The sequence below is a fragment of the Amblyraja radiata genome, chromosome 5 (genome assembly GCF_010909765.2).
Source record: "Amblyraja radiata isolate CabotCenter1 chromosome 5, sAmbRad1.1.pri, whole genome shotgun sequence".
Taxonomy (NCBI): Eukaryota; Metazoa; Chordata; class Chondrichthyes; order Rajiformes; family Rajidae; genus Amblyraja; species Amblyraja radiata.
Window position 1 is genome coordinate 71261011 of NC_045960.1, and position 23728 is coordinate 71284738.

The 23728-nt window shown below is 42.1% G+C and overlaps 1 protein-coding gene across 1 annotated transcript in view; it reads right to left on the reverse strand.

Moving 5' to 3' along the window:
• The window catches only part of ldah (lipid droplet associated hydrolase), a 295875-nt gene that overhangs the window by 40937 nt on the left and 231210 nt on the right, over positions 1-23728 (reverse strand). Inside the window, exon 6 of the mRNA XM_033021529.1 lies at positions 15595-15835. Coding sequence (XP_032877420.1) covers positions 15595-15835 — 241 coding nt within the window. The remainder of the gene's footprint in view (positions 1-15594; positions 15836-23728) is intronic.

Consider the following 23728-nt stretch of genomic DNA (forward strand, 5'->3'; position numbering starts at 1 on the left):
TCGGCATGGATTGGACCATACATTTTGTTGCTGTCCAAATCTATGACTCCAAAACAAAATTGAAAAAAAAAAAAATAATATGGAGAGTAAAATAGGGTGAATGTTTCAGGTTTCACAAGAAAGATAATTGACCTGAAATGGGCTGGACTTCCTGAATCTAGCCCATCACCTGAACTCGCTGCTTTTGGTACCGGCCCTTGGGCACCACCTTGTTCTGAATCTGGAGCGCTGACCATGTCACAAGATGGAATCCCGAGGCCACATACTCACAGTGTCCAGATGGTCTTATAACAGCTCACTATTATCCAAAAGCCTGGAATGGTTGCTAAATGCCATGGTTAGGAAATGTTCAGAGAAATACGGGTAAAACGTGGGCAGGTGTGGATGGGGCATCTTAGTCAGCATGGGCAACTTGGGCCAAGGAGCCTGTTTCCATGCGGTGTGACTCTATGACTCCCATAGCATTTAAAGCCATTTTAAATAAGCTTAAGAAATAATTAAAAATGTGGAAGAAATAACATTCAGTGGAAAACGATGTTATTTGACATGAAAATCAAAGAAGAGGCAGGAAATCCCAAATCAATTAATAGGAGAAAGAATCACTGTTGCGCACAGCTCCAGCGACTGGGTTAGAGGCTCACCTTGGGTGCTCTTTGTGTGGATTTCAATGTTCTCACGTGTGCACCAGTTTTCTTTCCTTATATTCTCAAAATGTATTACAAAATGGGCTTTTGTAAAATTATTTTTTTATTACGGACATATTAAACAGACAAAACAGACACTGAATAAGGGGGGGTGGGGTGTCGAATGGGATAGTTGAGGATGGAGTTAAAGGGAAGGTTTCTTAAATGTGTGAGTGTAGAGACAGAGGGGTGTAAAATGAGGGTAGAAGCAATAGGTAGCAAGGTGAAATGTGGCAGGCAGACAAATCCAGGGCAAAAATAAAAAAGGGCCACTTTTCAACATAATAGTATAAGGGGTAAGAGTGTTGCTTTGTGTCAATGCAAGGAGCATTCGTAATAAGGTGGATGAGTTGAATGTGCAGATAGCTATTAATGACTATGATATAGTTGGGATCACGGAGACATGGCTCCAGGGTGACCAAGGCTGGGTGCTGAACATCCAGGGATAATCAATATTCAGGAGGGATAGACAGAAAGGGAAAGGAGGTGGGGTAGCGTTGCTGGTTAGAGAGCAGATTAAAGCAATAGAAAGGAAGGACATTAGCTTGGAGGATGTGGAATAGATATGGGTAGAGCTGCGAAACACTAAGGGGCAGAAAACTCTAGTGGGAGTTGTGTACAGGCCACCTAACAGTAGTAGTGGAGTTGGGGATGGCATCAAACAGGAAATTAGAAATGCGTGCAACAAAGGTAAAACAGTTATAATGGGTGACTTCAATCTACATATAGATTGGGTGAATCAAATTGGCAAGGGTGCTGAAGAAGAGGATTTCTTGGAATGTATGCGGGATAGTTTTCTAAACCAACATGTAGAGGAACCAACGAGAGAGCAGGCTATTCTAGATTGGGTATTGAATAATGAGGAAGGGTTAGTTAGCAGTCTTGTTGTGCGTGGCCCCTTGGGCAAGAGTGACCATAATTTGGTTGAGTTCTTCATTAGGATGGAGAGTGACATTGTTAATTCAGAAACAAGGGTCCTGAACTTAAAGAAAGGTAACTTTGAGGATATGAGACGTGAATTGGCCAAGATAGACTGGCGATTGATTCTTAATGGGTTGACGGTGGATATGCAATGGAAGGCATTTAAAGACTGCATGGATGAACTACAACAATTGTTCATCCCAGTTTGGCAAAAAAATAAATCAGGGAAGGTAGTGCATCCATGGATAACAAGGGAAATCAGGGATAGTATCAAAACAAAAGATGAAGTGTACAAATTAGCCAGAAAAAGCAGCCTACCAGAGGACTGGGAGAAATTCAGAGACCAGCAGAGAAGGACAAAGAGCTTAATTAGGAAGGGGAAAATAAATTATGAAAGAAAACTGTCAGGGAACATAAAAACTGACTGCAAAAGCTTTTATAGATATGTGAAGAGAAAAAGATTAGTTAAAACAAATGTAGGTCCCTTGCAGTCAGAAACAGGTGAATTGATCATGGGGAACAAGGACATGGCAGACAAATTGAATAACTACTTTGGTTCTGTCTTCACTAAGGAAGACATAAATAATCTGCCGGAAATAGCAGGGGACCGGGGGTCAAATGAGATGGAGGAACTGAGTGAAATCCAGGTTAGCCGGGAAGTGGTGTTAGGTAAATTGAATGGATTAAAGGCCGATAAATCCCCAGGGCCAGATAGGCTGCATCCCAGAGTACTTAAGGAAGTAGCCCCAGAAATAGTGGATGCATTAGTGATAATTTTTCAAAACTCTTTAGATTCTGGAGTAGTTCCTGAGGATTGGAGGGTAGCTAATGTAACCCCACTTTTTAAAAAGGGAGGGAGAGAGAAAACGGGGAATTACAGACCAGTTAATCTAATGTCGGTAGTGGGGAAACTGATAGAATCAGTTATTAAAGATGGGATAGCAGCACATTTGGAAAGTGGTGAAATCATTGGACAAAGTCAGCATGGATTTATGAAAGGTAAATCATGTCTGACGAATCTTATAGAATTTTTCGAGGATGTAACTAGTAGAGTGGATAAGGGAGAACCAGTGGATGTGTTTTATCTGGACTTTCAGAAGCTTTCGACAAGGTCCCACATAAGAGATTAGTATACAAACTTAAAGCACACGGTATTGGGGGTTCAGTATTGATGTGGATAGAGAACTGGCTGGCAGACAGGAAGCAAAGAGTAGGAGTAAACGGGTCCTTTTCACAATGGCAGGCAGTGACAAGTGGGGTACCGCAAGGCTCAGTGCTGGGACCCCAGCTATTTACGATATATATTAATGATTTGGACGAGGGAATTGAATGCAACATCTCCAAGTTTGCGGATGACACGAAGCTGGGGGGCAGTGTTAGCTGTGAGGAGGATGCTAGGAGGCTGCAAGGTGACTTGGATAGGCTGGGTGAGTGTGCAAATACATGGCAGATGCAGTATAATGTGGATAAATGTGAGGTTATCCACTTTGGTGGCAAAAACAGAAAAGTAGACTGTTATCTGAATGGTGGCCGATTAGGAAAGGGGGAGATGCAACAAGACCTGGGTGTCATGGTACACCAGTCATTAAAAGTAGGCATGTAGGTGCAGCAGGCAGTGAAGAAGGCGAATGGTATGTTAGCATTCATAGCAAAAGGATTTGAGTATAGGAGCAGGGAGGTTCTACTGCAGTTGTACAGGGTCTTGGTGAGACCACACCTGGAGTATTGCGTACAGTTTTGGTCTCCTAATCTGAGGAAGGACATTCTTGCCGTAGAGGGAGTACAGAGAAGGTTCACCAGACTGATTCCTGGGATGTCAGGACTTTCATATGAAGAAAGACTGGATAGACTCGGTTTGTACTCGCTAGAATTTAGAAGATTGAGGGGGGATCTTATAGAAACTTACAAAATTCTTAAGGGGTTGGACAGGCTAGATGCAGGAAGATTGTTTCCGATGTTGGGGAAGTCCAGAACAAGCGGTCACAGTTTAAGGATAAGGGGGAAATCTTTTAGGACCGAGATGAGGAAAAAAAATTTCACACAGAGTGGTGAATCTCTGGAATTCTCTGCCGCAGAAGGTAGTTGAGGCCAGTTCGTTGGCTATATTTAAGAGGGAGTTAGATGTGGCCCTTGTGGCTAAAGGGATCAGGAGGTATGGAGAGAAGGCAGGTACAGGATACTGAGTTGGATGATCAGCCATGATCATATTGAATGGCGGTGCAGGCTCGAAGGGCCGAATGGCCTACTCCTGCACCTATTTTCTATGTTTCTATGTTTCTAATAGACAATAGACAATATGTGCAGGAGAAGGCCACTCGGCCCTTCAAGCCGAATAGATTACAGATGGTAAATGGAGGAAGCAGACTAAATGAGATGTGCAATTCACCATTGTATTCACCAGATATCTCGAGGGATTCAAATCTGATTAATTAATTTTGTGGTGCTGTTATTTATGTCGGCAAATAGGGCAGCAAATTGGTGCACAGTTACTCCCATAAGTCACGAATAAAGTGATGGAACTGCTTGATTTTTTTACTTAGATAGACTAAAAGTTGAAAGTCGGATAGACTACTGGAGAATATTCTTATTAATCTTCAAAAATAACTGGGGATCTCATCCATACCTGATAGCTAGATAGGGTCTTGGTATAGCATCATATTGCAAAAATATGCTGCATTCCCTCGGAATGCTGAAATGTCAACCTTACTTTACAGTTCACAATTTGGTGTGAAAATTAAATCCACAATGTATGCCTCAAATGAAAGATGCACAGCCAACTGAGCCAAGATGATATTTGAACAAAAAGAATTGCCGAAAATATAAAAAACAGACACTGGTAGCCTTGGAAAGAAGAAACAGAACCAGTTACACCTATCACATTGTTCTACATGAAAACGCTCCTCAATAAGAGTGAAGGGAGCTTGTTATTCAATCTCATGCAAGTATCATCTCCAACATGACATTAATTTTGGGATCAAGAGTGATTTTTTACTGTCTTGCTTTGTTTTATTATTCTTGCAATGATTATAAAATGTCACTGGAATATTTATGTGTAAAACTCTCCTTTATTGGTAAAGTACATTGGGCTTGTGCCAGTTCGCAAAGGACAGAATGTAAGTAAGAAACTATGAACAATAATTTAATAAGCTCACTGATCTAAAACTGGTGCCTTCAATGTTGGTACCGGCCTACTCCTGAAGGATATGCTGGCTTTCTCGCACCCAACAGCAGAACAAAGAAACAGGATCTAACTGTGAAAATGCAAAAAAACACCAATAGATAATTCAGGTTATAGAGCAATACCTCATGGAAACATGCCTGGTGGTGTATGGTGGTATAGTTTCCGTCACAATAGTCTGACCCCTGTGATGGACACAAGGATCAGGAAAAGGTGGGGGGGGGGGGAGAGAGGTGTCAGAGATGGTACGAGCGAAGTTGAGGGCAGGGTGGTAATTAGTGGTAACATTCAGTTGCTAGTCCACTATCGCTCACCCTGCCTTCAAATTCACTTGGACTATGTCTGTGACTCACTCCATTTTCTTAACTTCTCTGTCTCCTTTGCAGGGACAGACTGTCGACTGACAGTCCTTGTTCCAAATGTCCGTTGGCACTATCCTCCAACTCTTTCTCCGCTGCATTGACTGCATCGTGTCTGCCTCTTGCACTGACGGCAAAATTACAGGTCAGTGCCTATCCACGAAACCACCCACAGTTTACAGTTTAGTTTATTGTCACGTGTACAGAGGTACAGTGAAAAGCTTTTGACACATGCTATCCAGTCAGCGGAAAGACAATACAAGCGAGTGTAGAGATACATAATAAGGGATAACGTTCTTCTCATCTCGGTTTTAAAGGATTTCCCCCTTATCCTTAAGCTGTGACCCCTTGTCCTGGACTTCCCCAACATCGGGAGCAATCTTCCTGCATCTAGCCTGTCCAACCCCTTAAGAATTTTGTAAGTTTCTATAAGATCCCCTCTCAATCTCCTAAATTCTAGAGAGTATAAACCAAGTCTATCCAGTCTTTCTTCATAAGACAGTCCTGACATCCCAGGAATCAGTCTGGTGAACCTTCTCTGCACTCCCTCTATGGCAATAATGTCTTTCCTCAGATTAGGAGACCAAAACTGTACGCAATACTCCAGGTGTGGTCTCACCAAGACCCTGTACAACTGCAGTAGAACCTCCCTGCTCCTATACTCAAATCCTTTTGCTATGAAAGCTAACATACCATTCGCTTTCTTCACTGCCTGCTGCATCTGCATGCCCACTTTCAATGACTGGTGTACCATGACACCCAGGTCTCGCTGCATCTCCCCTTTTCCTAGTCGGCCACAATTTAGATAATAGTCTGCTTTCCTGTTTTTGCCACCAAAATGGATAACCTCACATTTATCCACATTATACTGCATCTGCCAAACATTTGCCCACTCACCCAGCCTATCCAAGTCACCTTGCAGTCTCCTAGCATCCTCCTCACAGCTAACACTGCCCCCCAGCTTAGTGTCATCCGCAAACTTGGAGATATTGCCTTCAATTCCCTCATCCAGATCATTAATATATATTGTAAATAGCTGGGGTCCCAGCACTGAGCCTTGCGGTACCCCACTAGTCACTGCCTGCCATTGTGAAAAGGACCCGTTTACTCCTACTCTTTGCTTCCTGTTTGCCAGCCAGTTCTCTATCCACATCAATACTGAACCCCCAATGCCGTGTGCTTTAAGTTTGTAAACTAATCTCTTATGTGGGACCTTGTCGAAAGCCTTCTGGAAGTCCAGATACACCACATCCACTGGTTCTCCCCTATCCACGCTACTAGTTACATCCTCGAAAAATTCTATAAGATTCGTCAGACATGATTTACCTTTTGTAAATCCATGCTGACTTTGTCCAATGATTTCACCACTTTCCAAATGTGCTGCTATCCCATCTTTAATAATTGACTCTAGCAGTTTCCCCATTACCGATGTTAGACTAACTGGTCTGTAATTCCCCGTTTTCTCTCTCCCTCCCTTCTTAAAAAGTGGGGTTACGTTTGCTACCCGCCAATCCTCAGGAACTACTCCAGAATCTAAAGAGTTTTGAAAGATTATTACTAATGCATCCACTATTTCTGGAGCTACTTCCTTAAGTACTCTGGGATGCAGCCTATCTGGCCCTGGGGATTTATCGGCCTTTAATCCATTTAATTTACCCAACACCACTTCCCGGCTAACCTGGATTTCACTCAATTCCTCCAACTCCTTTGACCCGCGGTCCCCTGCTATTTCCGGCAGATTATTTATGTCTTCCTTAGTGAAGACGGAACCAAAGTAGTTATTCAATTGGTCCGCCATATCCTTGTTCCCCATGATCAACTCACCCGTTTCTGACTGCAAGGGACCTACATTTGTTTTAACTAATCTCTTTCTTTTCACATATCTATAAAAACTTTTGCAGTCAGTTTTTATGTTCCCTGCCAGTTTTCTTTCATAATCTATTTTTCCTTTCCGAATTAAGCCCTTTGTCCTCCTCTGCTGGTCTCTGAATTTCTCCCAGTCCTCCGGTATGCTGCTTTTTCTGGCTAATTTGTACGCATCATCCTTCGCTTTGATACTATCCCTGATTTCCCTTGTTATCCACGGATGCACTACCTTCCCTGATTTATTCTTTTGCCAAACTGGGATGAACAATTTTTGTAGTTCATCCATGCAGTCTTTAAATGTCTTCCATTGCATATCCACCGTCAACCCTTTTAGAATTAATTGCCAGTCAATCTTGGCCAATTCACGTCTCATACCCTCAAAGTTACCTTTCTTACTTGACTTTAGTGCAAGGTAAAGCCAGTAAAGTTTGATCAACGACATTTTGTTCAGACCGAAAGGTCTGAATGACAAATAAAGGATCTAAATCCAAGTCTAATCAAGATTAGAGGATCCTCCTCGAGATTCCAATAATACTGAACCATCTAAACATTACTAGATTAATATGCAGCCGCTGCACACTTACAAAATAATGACAGAAGAATGCGGTTTTCTTTTGTTAGTGTCACTTAAGCTTGCCATGTTTCAGTCTTATGTATCTGCTTGAAGGATAAGCTGGTACAGTATGAGCAAATCAAGGCAAGTGGAAAGTGATTGGAGATCTGAGTATTACCAGCTTTTAATATCTATTTAACAAGGATAATATGCAGGACTGATGCGGTATTGTCAATAGAGTGATGCAGGGTGAATCCAGAGGCCTGAGCCAGTTTTGAACACAGAGGGACACAATAAATGACGCAATATTATCACAATACAAGGATCAACTGAAAATATAAGTACCTTAAGATAAGTTTTCCAGTTTTTTGTGGGCTTACATTAAACTACCCAGGATGTTGGACCACATTGGTAGCTCATAATGGCTTGTATCCTCTATTTGGCCACTGAAATACACCTAAGCGCAAGGCAGGGATGTGGACAGTTCTGTTGAGATATTCAGAGATAATACTGTGGCACTATAATTCACAAACGAGGAGGAGTAGTGGCCACATCAATGAGGTGCAAGCCCCCATCAGCCAGATGGTCAGAAGGGACTTGCACCAATCGCAATGAGCAGGACTTACAGATATAAGAAGAATTCAGATACCGAACTATGTGGAAAATGCACTTCCAGCTATAGCAGCGTGAACAATATTGACCTTGCCAGAACAGCTCGCAATTATAGTGCCTGATGAAATTGAAATAAAAAACAGAAAATGCTGGAAACATTCGGCAGGGGAGCCAACATTTCCTGAGAGTTTCCAGCATCTTTTGTTTTTATTTCAGATTTCCAGCATCTGCAGTTTAAAAAAAAATTGCAATTGACTGATGAAGTTGATTTTTCACTCCACAGACAAGGGGTGGGGGAAGGGCTAGGCTGAATTTCCTCTGGGCTTTTCATGCAATTGTGAACAAAAAGGAGTGGGAGAGGCCCCCTGAGGACATTTCAACTCTGTATGTGTGTGTATATGAAAGGAAAGAAGTTGGTATCATCTTATGTTACAGCCAAATGTCTATCTTTTTCATAATAGGTAAAATAATGGAAATAAAACGTTGCACCACTAGCTCTCCTCCTTCTTCTGTGCTTTTACCAATCATTCTTAACAAAAGGATATGCTATATTATCATCTATAATTCTGCACTTCTATATAAAATTGTCATAAAGGTTTGTCATTTAATGACTCCACATTAGAACCAAAGCTGAGGGGATGGGGTACAAAAAATACAGTAAAGATTACCGGTTAAAGGATGAAGAATTCTTTATGGCAATACATTTTTTCACTTCTACTTCATGACATTCAGAAATGTACTGAATCAATTTATAGATGTAAATAACTGTATATATTTTCTGTGCTCAAACAATTTAAGATAGGGCAGGGAGAAATTGACCAGAAAACATATTACTTACAGTACAGCATAGAAATATTGGGATAATATCTTATTTTTTGCTTTTTTTTACTCCTGCCAGGCCATAAACAGCTAAATTGGTGCATGGTAAGATAATTCACATTATCTTATAAAGCATTCCATGCAACTAACTAGCCACAGATGAGAGATAAGAATCAAAGAGCAGAGGAATGAGATCGATTGCAAAGTCCACAGCCCAGACAAGCATTCCTTCTGCTGTTTGTGATCATTGCACCTGCACTGAGGAAACATATTAAAGTCTGTGTCAGGACACCAGGTCATCAAGCTCCTAAAAAGCTTTTAACGAGAAAAGTGCTATCAAAACTCTGCAGTTTCAGTGGATGATGCGCTGACAGCTTCAAGTGGTGTTCTGGAGGGCTGGGATTTCTCTCCCTAGCCTGCTGTTCAAAATTTTAAATTTATGTTCTGAAATGCTTAAAGCTGTTCTTTTAATGGATTTGGTAGGGTTCAAACAAGATGGAGAGAATATTTAGAAGCAGGTTACAGGAAAAAATAAATCCAAACAATATACTCGATATGTTGTGCTATGGAGAGATGTGACAACATTTGTTGGCTTACAATTTATTGATCAGCTTAAGCCCAGTGGCAACATTCTTGTCTACAAGGCAAAAGGCCACGGTTTCAAGTATTACCCCAGAGAGTTAACAGAGAATCAACCTTACTTTGTACAGTTGAGGGAAAGCTGCACTACCAGAGGAACTTTTTTTAGGACAAGATATTAAACTCAACCTACAGTGTCCTGGCCAATGTTCATCCCTTCAAAACAGCTGCCAATTTGTAGGGTGGCTGTTTGAAACACCTAGCTCTATGTAAATTGGATGCAGGTTTGGCTAAAAATCAACAAAGCTTATACTTCAAAAGCAATTCAATAGTTGAAGTGCATGTTCGGAGAGTCAGACCAATGGTTTAAATTTAAATACAAAACTATTTTTTTTACCCCAAAAATAATACACTGGTAGTTCCAAAGCTTCAGGTTCCCAGTTCTTACTCTATGTTTTGTTGTACAACCTGTCAAATTCCACCATTATAAATGGTACATGTCACCGGTAATTTCTGCACCAAATGAAGGAATTATTGTAAAAATATTCTGATAAAATCTTACACATTTATTACATTTCTGCACACCAGGAAATTTGAAACAGAATAGCAATGACGTTATTATGCGAGAAAACATGGCCAAAACATGATGGGTTTCATATCATGAAGCTTACAGTGTTTCATGTGTCTTCTTGATTAGCTGTGTTGCTGTGATGTAACTGGGTCATATTGTGATATTGGAGTGGATCAGATGACATTATTTACACCACCATTTTTAGCTTGTGTACATTATTTAATGCAGGAAAATGTTTTGGTAAATTAGAAGTGCCTGTTTTTGCAATAAACTGCCATTACTAAATGCATCCATATGCTAAAAAAATAATACATTTCATCTGCATTCTATCACTGGCTATGAAACAGATAACAACAAACATCTTGTATAAAAACAAAAACAAAAAAACAAATTTGTGAAAAACAATTTATCGTCGCTGGTTTTAAATGTACACAGAAATATAACAAATTATTGATTAATAAAAATAATTCTGAAGATATGTTGCTATTTCACACCACAATTAATCACCTGAAGCTGGGGAAGCAGGTTCACTGCCACACAAGATAGACACAAAAAGCTGGAGTAACTCAGTGGGACAGGAGAGAAGGAATGGGTGACATTTCGGGTTGAGACCCTTCTTCAGTGCCATACAAGTCAGCTGAGTGAGCAAGCAAGTCAGCAAGCATTGAGCGAGGATCTCAGAGCTGTCCCTGGAACCCAAAGGGATCTTGCTTAATGCTTCTTCTCCCCAACATGAAATAATCTGGTTTACAATATGTACCCAACAAAACTGGTTGGACAAAGATGGGAGATTATGTTTGCTACAAGGCAATTCATGTTACAGTTTGCAATAATTCCTGAATGATTTAATGTATTAGGACCTTCAATCTTATTTAGATGTTTTCTTCATTGATATTTTGACTCAGTTCTGGAATTCTGGTCCTGGGTCTTAAAATGGATCCTCAAGTATGGACAGCGTGTTTTAGAAAGAAATATGACTGTCTTACGACTGAGCCCTACCTTGGCCTTACCAAGCAACCATGTGCACACAGCTCTAACACGTGTTGGCAAATAGGAAGACATATACCTTTGATAACACTTGTGGGCAATGTAACCAGTTGTAAGTTGAGTCATGTCAGTAATCCACAGAACCTAAAATTAAGAGAAACTCTCTTTGCGCTACCTTCTCATTCTTAAACAAAGTTGTATTGAACGTTGATCTAATTGGGATCAGAGGTGGCTTGGGAATAAACTAATATGAGCATGCGTACCTAATAAACTTATTGGACAATGTCATTGAGAGTCATGATGTTGGTTTGCATCATGTCACAAGCAAGGGCATGCATTGAACCAATTTGGAGAAAGTTGTTGCTGCAAAGGGAATCCAAATTAATTATTAACATGGTTTCTACTTTTATTGTCTTGTGGAAGTCAGATCAGTTACACTTGGAATTGCAGTCTCCTTTATTCAATTGCCCCATGAGGTATATGCAGCACCTTTCTCAACCTAAGGGTCAACATGCACCATGTTGGTGTAAACATTGTGGAGGCTGGTGGACTGAGAAACTGGGAGATTGTAATGACAATCGGATATGTGGAGATTATTATGTAGGGTGTTTAGGAGGATGGAAGGCGCTGTATCATTGCGGGTGCCAGAACTGTAATCAAAGTGAAAGTCTCAAGGTTGCAACCTCTTGGAGAGGAGAGGTAGTGGGGCAGTCATTTAAGTTCAATGGGGGGGGGGGGGGGGGGGGGGGGGGTGGGGTGGGGGGGGGTGGGGGGGGGGGGGGGTGCGGGTGCAAAAGAGTAGATAAGTAATTTTCAGAACTTGTGTGTCTCCCATCTGGCACTGTTTTAAAACTGTGATATTGTTGGAACAAGACTAGTGCAGGCTAATATGGTCCAAGTTCATTCTTTAATAGTCCAATAAAAAAGTTGCACTGGGAATAACTTCATCCTATAATTTCATAGTTTAAAAAAAAAAACTTTTTCCATTGATATTATTAATATTAACACTTTGTTGAGGAAAACAGGGGTAAGAGATCACACTATACCTATCTGAAAGGAAAAAGAAGGATGAGTAGAACTATCATGTAGTTGAAGTGATGATTTCCACCTCTTAAACTTGCTCGACCAGTGTGTTACCTGTTGAGCTTAACAAATACTAAAAAGAGAAGGGAAAAGCTAAAAAAACTTACTGATAGGACAAGAGAAGAGTACCATATTTATTCCTCAAGCATTCTTTAATTGTCACTTGACAGCATAATTTAGCTCATTTTGACACTAGGATTTGTTGTGTTTTATCTTAGTAAAAATTTCACTGGGGTGGACAGGACATGAGGAGGTGAAATCCTAAGGTGAATGTTGAATATAAATGTGAATATTATTATAAAATATTAATGGGAAACAAACTGTGGTCATACTGTATGTATTTTAGTTTAAAAACAAACATATTTTACTACAGGGGTATTACAAATGTCCAACTAAATGTAATTTTAATATATTTAACTTATTCTCATAGGTGCCTTTCCTTCCATGATTGAAACTTTGGCTGAGATAAAAGTACTTCAGATAGAGCATCAATTGGCCATTTCACTGAGACATGATCTCGGATGCTTGGAATCCTGGAATACTGTAAGCACTTCTGGATAACCATAATATTGGAAGGATGCATAGACTTTGAAGGGATTCCAGCAGAGATTAACCAGAATGAGATCTGCACTCAAGGGTTGAATTATGAGGAGAGGTGCACTCCCTGGAATTTAGGTTAAGTGTTAACTCGATTGAAGTGTACAGGGTATCAAGGGGAATGATGGGGTAGATAAAAAGAAACTATTTCCATTATAATTGTGCTTGTGGAGACTCTGATTTGGAGGACAGCCCGAATATGTTAGAGCCAGATCTTTCAGGCGTGAAGTGAGGAAACGCTTCCACATGCACATGGTGGTGGAAATTTGGAACTATTTCGCACAAACTGAAATTATTATGAGCTGAATTATTTACTTTAAATCTGAAGTTGACAACTTATTTTATCACTGAAATTATTCGTGGATATAGGGAACAGGTAAATGGAGCAAATACACTGATCGGCCATCATCTTATCGAATGACACGTCAGGTTTGATGGGGTAAATGACTGTGGTCCAGTTCCTATGTTCCTAATAATGAAATGAAACAGAAGTTTCAGAACTGTTTGTTTGTAGTCTCAACAAATCCCTAACTCTTAACCGTAGATTTCCCACCTCAAGTACACAATGTGCTGGAGTAACTCAGCAGGTCAAACACCATCTCTGGAGGCCCAACCCACTGAGTTACTCCAGCGCTTTGTGTTCAACATAAGATTCCTTATGCAGTTGTCAAGGCATCTGCAGTTCCTTAACCGGAGTCAGGCCTAGAGTGATTCGTCTAGAGGTGGGCTGATTTTCATCATCCATAGTTCATCCTAAATATTATCTATATCCTATTCCTTTATTTTTGGTACTTGATTCTACAGAAACTCGTACTATATGTTGGCCCCTTGTGTTCATATTTAAGTATTAGCTGCAACAGTAATTGAATATAGATTTGAGACAGAACTATATGAATCATGTATACACAAGGACGTGCAGATGCTGGTTTACATGGGGTCAGGCTCAGGAGAACATGGATAGGTGATGTTTCAGGTTAAGATCCTTTTTGATACTGATTGTAGTTGGCAGATGGGAGGGGGAGAAAGCTGGGAAGAGAGGTGGGAGTAGAACAAAGCCCAGCAAGTAATAGGTTAATATGGGAAAGGGTGGGAGATGGTTGGAAAAAGGCCAGAGATGAAAAGATAAAAAGTGTGAGATAAAGAACTAAGGATAGAAGAGATGCAAAATGTGAAACCAGAGGCAGGGACACAGGTGGAAAAGGATCGGGGGGGATGAGGGGAGGTGGTGGGTGGGGGGAGTTGGGGTGGGTATGGGACGGGAGAAATGGATGTGCATACAGGTGGGGTTCAGGCAGCAGTCATAAGCAAAGGCCAGGAAGTTCATGTTCTCCATGCAAGTAACAATGGGACCAGAAACATGACCCAGTCTGTGCCATTTCTCTGGGACCATTGGAATTTGGTTCTGGTGAGGGAGTGGCCCAATGTGAAAAGCCCAAAGACCTAAGCTCATTTATCCATACAGCCATCGGAAGAGTTAATAAATATGTCACCAACAGTAGCCCATTTAAAAAATGTTGCAAAGTATTGAAAATTGTTTTAGCATCCTTTTGCTATACATTGTGAATTTTCATATTGAAGTGTATGTGAAAAGGTCTATCCTAAAACTACTTTCCAATCCAAACCAAGGTGGGAGTTTTCATAATTGGTTGCATTCATTTATGACAAAGTTAGCATTTACTGTCCGCCTGTAATTGCCCCTGAACAAAATGGCCTACACATTTCTTCAATGGGCAACTAAACGTTGTGGGTCTAAAATTATAAATATGCCAGACTGGGTAAAGATGGCATGTCCTGGGCCTGAAGGACAGTAGAGAACCAGATTTCCGTTCAACATCCTTTTGTTTTGTTTTGGTCTTCATTACTGAATCCAGATTTTATTCCAGATTACTTGAATTCAAATTCCTTGGATGCCAGGATGAGATTCAAAATTAAATCTCATGTCATAGAAACATAGCAATTAGGTGCAGGAGTAGGGCATTCGGCCCTTCGAGCCTGCACCGCCATTCAATATGATCATGGCTGATCATCCAACTCAGTATCCCGTACCTGCCTTCTCTCCATACCCTCTGATCCCCTTAGCCACAAGGGCCACATCTAACTCCCTCTTAAATATTGCCAATGAACTGGCCTCGACTACCCTCTGTGGCAGAGAGTTCCAGAGATTCACCACTCTCTGTGTGAAAAAATTTCTTCTCATCTCGGTTTTAAAGGATTTCCCCCTTATCCTTAAGCTGTGAGATAGCTGTGAGATGTCTTCAGATATGGAGCCAAGTAATTTACTGTGATACACATTTTATAACTCGGTCTAAAAGAATCCAGAACCTCATATGAATCTTTTTCAGAATTACACCATGTACTGCTATTACTTGGCACTATTAAAGTGTTTGCAGTCTTGAGCTATGTTGTTTTACACTCATTGCCACAGGACCTGAGGATTTTTATAAGAATGACCCGTTTATTCAAAGGATGCATTTGGCTTGTCAACACGGGACTCCTGCAGCTTCTTGATCTGTTTGTTATATTATTTAATTAATTGAATTATGTTAACATTTTGATAAACGTATAATAAAACCAAAGCCTTGTGACATGCTGTCCTCACATATTTCAATTACGTGAATGCTGTATGATGTGAACCAGAGATAAACAATATCTTAAAAATAAAAAAGTTCCCTTTGTGAACAAATGGTCATGTAGCGTATCCCCTAAGGAAATGTAGAAATCTATCTAGAAGTGAAGGTTGAATGTTAAAAGTGAAAATCGGTTGGGAGAGGGGTGGTTCGTCTCACCTGCACAATCGACACTGAAGAGATTAAGGGAAGCGGACACAGTGGCTTCATCTAGTGGTTGTAGACTCTGCAGCGCCCACCTCACCAATGAGGCCTTGACACTTCCTGGGAGGAATGAAAGGAAGTAGATCGGAACATACACCAGGAAGCGAAGATTACGAAGTATTGGTGTCAGAACTTTGCCCTGCGGTGACTCGGCCATTCGTTCAATTGTTGGAAAAAGTAATATCGCTTTCAGAACCTATGGAAGCAGTGAGAGGAAACACAAATAAGTAAAGCCTCTGGCACTATCAAATTCTGGAACCAGGGCCCTCGTTTCCCTCCTTTTGAAGTGGAGCGAGGTTTGTCAGGTACATTAATAACCTTTGCACATAATTACAGGCTGCTTGAAATGCCTGAACTAGATAAACTGGTAGCTTGGCAACACTGAAAGCTGTTGTCAAATTCCAAAGAAAAATGGTTCATAACTTACTAATTTAGGAGGTATTGAACTGCCACAGGAGACAATGCACAGAAACACAGGATCATTCTTTTTATGTTTTACAAATACATTTTAACAGAATTTCAATCAGCTGCACCTAATTTTTTAAATATGTTCCAGAAAAGTAATTGTTTCATTGTAAAATAATACTAAACTTCCACTTTTAGAAATATATTATTAAATGTTTGAATATTAAGGAAAATTGAGTGATGTGGAGTTTGGCCAGCAAATCATGTATAGATAAAAGATCAGGCTTAATCTTACTGAATGGCAGAGGAGGTCTGAGGAGCGAATAGTCTTTTCCAGCTTCTAATTCTTATGGTCATGTATTCTCTGGAAAGTAGGTGAATCATACAACAGATCTTTCCTTTTTGTTTCAATTCACTGGGATGGAAAGATTACGGACTTCAAACCAGTGTGATGTATGGTAAATACCGGTATCCAAAATATGTTGATTGTGCTTCATTCTTTGGGTATAAATCAGCATTGCTGTAAAGTTGTTGGTAAGATTAAAGGATAAGAGGTAGCTCTAATAATCATTTGTTCATCAAATCTTTTTCGCAGTTTTAGTTTAGTTTAGAGATACAGCATGGAAACAGGCCCTACCGTCTAACGAGTCCGCGCCGACCAGAGATCCCCGTACACTAACACTATCCTAAACACTAGGGCCAATTTACAATTTTTACCAAAGCCATATTAACCCACAAACCTGCCCATCTTTGGTGTGTGGGAGGAAACTGGAGCACTCGGAGATAACCCACAGGGAGAACGTACAAACTCCGTAGTCAGGAACGAACCCGGATCTCTGGCGCTGTAAGGCAGCAACTCTGCACCACTGTGCCGCCCTTTCTTTCATTCCATACTTCACTTATTGAAGTATATAGGTGTCCTCATTGGACTATATAAAGTAAGGAAGTGCCTAGATTGCGTATGTAGTAAGAAACTTGCTCCATTAGTAGAGTTTCTCTGTCGCTGGATAGCACAAGTTTATGGTAAGGGCAGGAGATTTTGAGCAGGTTTAAGAATGCATTTTTTCATCCAGTGGGTGGTTGAAATTTGGAACATATTGCCCGATAAACTAACGGAGGCAGGAACTCTCACGACAATGACTAAGTATTTAGATGAGCACCTGAAATGCCATGGCATTGAAGGCTGCTGGTGAGTGCTAGGAAATGCAATTGGTATACATCGAACATAGAAAAGTACAGCCGGGGAACAGGAACTGGCATTTCGGCCCACAATGTCTGTGCCGAACATAATGCCAAGATAAACTAATCTCATTTGACTGCAGATGATCTATATCCCTCCATTCTCAGCATGTGTGCCTTTGTATGTAGTTTGTTTGTTTATACTATTCTTATAACAAATTAAAGCACTTTGGCCAACAAGTTGTTTTTTAAATGTGCTATATAAATAAATGTGACGACTTGACTATCAAGGTAGTTTAGGGTCAGCACTGACATGAGGGGCTGACGTACCTGTTTTGATGCTATATGGGTCATTAATGCTGTATCCACTGCATTGCTATGGACATACAAACATACCTGTCCGTTATCATCGACGTTGTGAGCCACTTTGCTTTTCAAGAGAAGAGGGAAACTCAAAGGCAGCTCCATTGCAACTCATAAATGGCTGGCGGTTTATTTTGGATGTGAGATGTGGACCCGAGCCTTGCCACAGCATTGTGTGCGAGGGTGGGATAAAATATTAGGGAATAGGTCTCGAATTATAAATATTGCTGGCAACTGATTTTAACCTCTGATGTAAAAACATTGAGCTTCTATTGGCACTTCTAGCTCTTCAGGGCATGAATTTTGGCACCAATCTCCAAAGGCATCTGGTCTCATTGTCTTGTGACCGTGCTTCCTGAGGCCCTCCTGTGATGACAGGAAATTTCTCCTTCCTTCTCAACCAAGACCCTCAGTGCAGTGCCTGAAAACCTTGATCATCCTGAGGCTCACACACATTATACATTTTGCATTGATTTCAAGTTCAAATTCACTTCTTGCCCAGCTCCTGATCAAGGATAATGTACTTCCCATTTTGAAAGGTACAGGTTTGGAGGGATATGGACCAAACACGGGCAGATGGGACTAGTGTAGCTGGGACACATTTGCTGGTGTGGACAAGTTGGGCCGAAGAGCCTATTTCCACACTGTATCATTCTATGACTCTACAGACTTGGATTTAGCAGTGCAGGCTAGTTTTAGAAAATCTAGAAAACATTGCCCTTGGGCCTCCTACTGAAACATTCATGTGAAGGATGTTGCAACATAGCTATTATTCGAAGGAGTTGGCAGCATAATGGCATTATGCTTCCTGCGTTTTAATCAGAGGTGTAGGTTAATCACGCAAGGGAATCCCTGCATCTGCTCGAGAATTAAAGCTCATGAAACTTCTCCAAGATTTGGTGGAGCAACGTCAGATAGGGTGTAACAATTTTAAGTTATTACAGAAAAACTGAAAGTCCATGTAATGAAAAACAAAAGTGGTCCCATGAGCACAGTCGGCACTGAGGGGCAATGGTCTGCACATGAACGTCCTGTGCCCTTGTAAAGCACCCTAAAGTTCTGCAATTGGTTTGGGAAATAGGACTTGGTGATCTCGAGGAATGGAAACCAAGTGCTGCTGGTGGTGAGTCTATTTGCGACAGTCACGGGTTGCTGTGTTTGACATTCACAAGAGGCCCTACAGTAGCTGGGCGAGGGCGGTGAAAGGAGCCAATGGCATCACTCTGGGCAAGGCCGATCTCTACTGATGCAGTGCTACAAGGCCTTTATGTGAGAATCTAAGAAATTGTCTATCTCCATGGGACCAGAACAGACTTTTCAGAGACTTGGAAGTTGCAAGATTGTGCCGGAATGTTCCAACACTCTGTTTCAGAAGATCTATTATACTCATTTACTGTCTGATTTGACTGGATGTCATGCAGAACAAGAATTTCATCGTATACCTGTACTTGTGATGATAAATTCCGGAAGTGGTGGCGCTGCCAAGCAGCTGCGGCTCGCCTGTAGTCCGTCTGTCTTTTCCTTTTTTAAACATTTTCTTTTGTCTTGTTAGATGTATGTTTTAGTTTATTTTTAGTTGAGTGTGTGTGGGGGGTGGGGGAAACTATTTTTAACCTCTTCCTTCAACGTGGATGCGACCTTTTCCTTGTCATATCTCCGTCTCCGTCTGCTGAGGCTTAATATCGTGGAGCTGGCGGCTTCCAACTGGAATCGACCTTGGAGGCTCCGCTGGCAGAGCCTGTGGACTCACCATCACGGAGCTGGCTGACGTCGGAGGCTGTGGTGGCGCCGTGGCTGCGATCCGACTTCGGAGCTTCGGAGGCTTCGGCCGCGGGCCCTGTGGACGGTAACATCGGGAGCTTGCAGGTCTCAGGTTGGAGACCGATTCTCTGGAGCTCCCGCAACACCAGCTTCGTCCACTGGACTGGAGGGTGGCAGCTTCGTCCGCCCCGGGACGCGGAGTTTGAATCGGCCGCGGGATTTACCATCACCCGGCGGGGGGCCGCAACATCGAAATCCTGGATCGCCTCAACTCAGCGGGAGAATAAGCAAGGAAGAGATAAGACTTTAAGACTTTTTGCCTTCCATCACAGTGAAGAGGTGCCTGGAGATTCACTGTGATGGATGTTTGTGTTAAATTGTGTTAATTGTGTGTTCTGTTGCTTTTTCTTTCTGTCATGACTGCAAGGTACGCAATATCTTTCAAACTATTGTTTTGAATGACAATAAAGGAAACTCTAACTCTAAATAAACTGAACTAAACGAGGAAGGTACGTGAAAGTAAAATATCCGAGGAGTGATAACTGGTTTTAATTTCTGTTAAAATACACTTACCAATTTCAAAATAACAATAGAGACTGCAGTTAGCCCTCAGTTGAGAAAGTTAGGGACCAGCTTAATCAAATTAAAAAAATCCACAACAAATCTCAATGAAGAAACTCTTTAAATCTGCATATGTTGTATTGCATCAACCACTTGTCAGAGAAAACAGTTAAGATATATGTTTGATGTAGTTCATACCTATTATATGCCAATAGAAATCCTCTACATTTTTTAGAGACAGCATAATGATATACTTAATGGTGAACTACAGTGCAATTTGACAGTATGTCACATTAATCAAAATTTCTTTCAAGCTGTTCACTAAAACCTACAAGCAGCAACACAGGGTCAGGACACTTAACGTACTCATCATTTCTCTGGATACTGTAAAACCACATGTATGCTTCTAAAATCTTCCTGTGGGTGAGCTGCTGAACACTTCACTGAGATGGGACAAATATAAATTGACAATCTGGTTTATTCCACCCAAAGGTTTCCAAGGTTTCAAATGTCTTTTATTGTCACGTGTACCGATTAATGTACAGTGATACGTGAATTACCACTCAGCTATACTAAAAAAAAGCACCAAGTCACACAACTACATAAAATTGAACATAAACATCCACCACAGCAGATTCCCCACATTCCTCACTGTGATGAAAGGCAATAAAGTCCAATCTTCTTACTCTTTATTCTCCCGCGGTTGGGGCAGTCGAACCATCCGTCGGGGCGATCGAAGCCCCCGTGTGGGGGCAGTCAAAGCCCCCATGTCGGGGCTGTCGAAGCTCCCGAGTTGGTGCGGTCGAAGCTCCCGAGTCGGTGCGGTCGAAGCTCCTGCAGCTTGAAGGCCCCGAAGTCGGTCTCTAACCAGAGACCGTGAGCTCCACGATGGTAAGGCCCACAGGTCCCCGCGGTTGGAGCTCCCGAAGTCGGTCTCCAGCAAAGGCCGTTGCAGTGAGGATGGAGATAAGATACGGGGAAAAATAATTTGCATCTCCGTCGAGGTAAGAGATTTTAAAAAGTTTCCCCCAACCCCATCCCCCACATAAAACAAGCTAAAGAACATTAAAAACATACATTTAACACATACTATTAAAACAACAAAGAAGGAAGGGGCAAATTGTTGGCGAGGTGTGTAATGAGAATAACAATTACAGTGAAGATTAAGATGGGAACTGACAAAAATCAGTCACCACGAGCCAGATTGCACTGACAATAACCTGGCCCCACAGCTCCCACCAACAAGCTGTAGTGTTTATCTTAATAGACAATAGGTGCAGGAGTAGTCCATTTGGCCCTTCGAGCCAGCACCGTCATTCAATGTGATCATGGCTGATCATCCCCAATCAGTACCCCGCTCCTACTTTCTCCCCATATCCCCTGACTCCGCTATTTTTAGGAGCCCTTAGCTCTCTCTTGAAAGCATCCAGAGAACCTGCCTCCACCGCCCTCTGAGGCAGAGAATTCCACAGACTCACCAATCTCTGCGAGAAAAAGTGTTTCCTCGTCCCTGTTCTAAATGGCTTACTCCTTATTCTTAAACTGTGGCCCCTGGTTCTGGACTCCCCCAACACCGGGAACATGTTTCCTGCCTCTAGTGTGTCCAAGCCCTTAATAATCTTATATGTTTCAATGAGATATTCCCTCTCATCCTTCTAAACTCCACAGTGTACAAGCCAGCTGCTCCATTCTTCACAATTTAATATTTTAGATTAAATTACAGGACTTATATAACCATACAGGACTTGAATGCATTTAATGTGAATTGGCTATTTCCTAAATTTGTTTTAAGAATTTTCAGTATTTAAATTCTCTATATTTTCTTAAACTGTTTCTGAACGTTATTAGAAATAGAGACATAGTGCGGCAACCTAATCCACGAATTCAGAAGAGTGTCTTCGACCTTCATGCTCGAGGGCATTCGCGTGGAAAACCTTGAGCTGTATCGACCGTCAGCGATGAAACCGCGAGCTGGTTCGACCGACCGCACACACTCAAACACATCGCAAAGGCGGGGGCCAGGTGAAGCGGGGGAGCGCTGTCTGAAATTCACACCCGCGATGAAGAGGAAGGTAAAAGACGGCTGCACAGTGTGCGGTAAGTCCATTAGAGAGCGCGGAGGGGGGGGGGGGGTGGGGGAGAGAAGAGGAGAGAAGAGGGAGGGGGGAGAGAGAAGGGGGAGAGAGAAGGTGGAGAGAGAAGGGGGAGAGAGAAGGGGGAGAGAGAAGGGGGAGAGAGAAGGGGGAGAGAGAAGGGGGAGAGAGAAGGGGGAGAGAGGCGGGGGAGAGAGGCGGGGGAGAGAGGCGGGGGAGAGAGGCGGGGGAGAGAGAAGGGGGAGAGAGAAGGGGGAGAGAGAAGGGGGAGAGAGAAGGGGGAGAGAGAAGGGGGAGAGAGAAGGGGGAGAGAGAAGGGGGAGAGAGAAGGGGGAGAGAGAAGGGGGAGAGAGAAGGGGGTGGAGCCACTTTTAAGAAGTACTAGACTAAGTGGGACCCGTTGGATCCCAGCATCACACAGGAGGGCTGGTCCCCCAACGCAATATTCCACCTCTCCACCAATTTCAATATTGATGGCCAGTGAGTGGGGGTGGGGAGGGAGCGCGAGCGCTAGTATGGGTGTTGTGGGCTGAAGGGACTGGTTTCCAGAGAGCTACGGACATTGTGGGCCAAATGGATTCTTGTATACAGTCACTCAAGTCTGTTGTGCTGGCAGCTCATTCACTCACGGCTGGTGGGCTGGCAGTTGACTCACGGCTATTCCTTGAAATTCCATTTCAAGCAGGGTGCAAGGCCACCAAATTCAAGTGCAGTTTCATACCATTTCACGCAGGGTGCAAGGCCACCAAATTCAAGTGCAGTTTCATACCATTTCAAGCAGGGTGCAAGACCACCAAATTCAAGTGCAGTTTCATGCCACCAAGCAGGGTGCAAGGCCACCAAATTCGTGCAGTTTCGTACCACTTCAAGCAGGGTGCAAGGCCACCAAATTCAAGTGCAGTTTCTTACCGCTTCAAGCAGGGTGCAAGGCCACTAAAGACAGCGAGTTGTGACCTCTCCCTCCTCCATCTTGCAGAGACTGAGCCACGCCCACACTTCTGGGTTTTATAGTCCCTCCCCCCTTCCATCAGAAGAGGCGTGGCCTTCAAGGCGTGATTGACAGGAGAGAGAATCTCAACATTTTTAAAACACTAATAACTCTTTTATTTTTCATCGATGGGAAAAATCCTCGGCACCTGATGCGCGGAGGGGGACTCTGAGTAAGATGGCCAAAAAATCACAGCCGTACATGGTAGCGTCCTTTCTAAAATCAATATAAAGCGCAAACAGGAAGTGGTCAAGTTTAGACTTTTAATTATATAGAAGGCAAGGCAACTTTAATTAGGCAAGGCAACTTTAATTAGGCAAGGCAACTTTAATTATGCAAGGCAACTTTAATTATGCAAGGCAACTTTAATTGGGCGAGGCAACTTTAATTGGGCGAGGCAACTTTAATTGGGCGAGGCAACTTTAATTGGGCAAGGCAACTTTAATTAGGCAAGGCAACTTTAATTAGGCAAGGCAACTTTAATTATGCAAGGCAACTTTAATTAGGCTGTAACATAGCTTTAGCATTTCGAAACCAAAGGCAACACAGCTTTAGCATATCCAAACCAAAGGCAACACAGCTTTAGCATTTCCAAACCAAAGGCAACACAGCTTTAGCATTTCCAAACCAAAGGCAACACAGCTTTAGCATTTCCAAACCAAAGGCAACACAGCTTTAGCATTTTCAAACCAAAGGCAACACAGCTTTAGCATTTCCAAACAAAAGGCAACACAGCTTT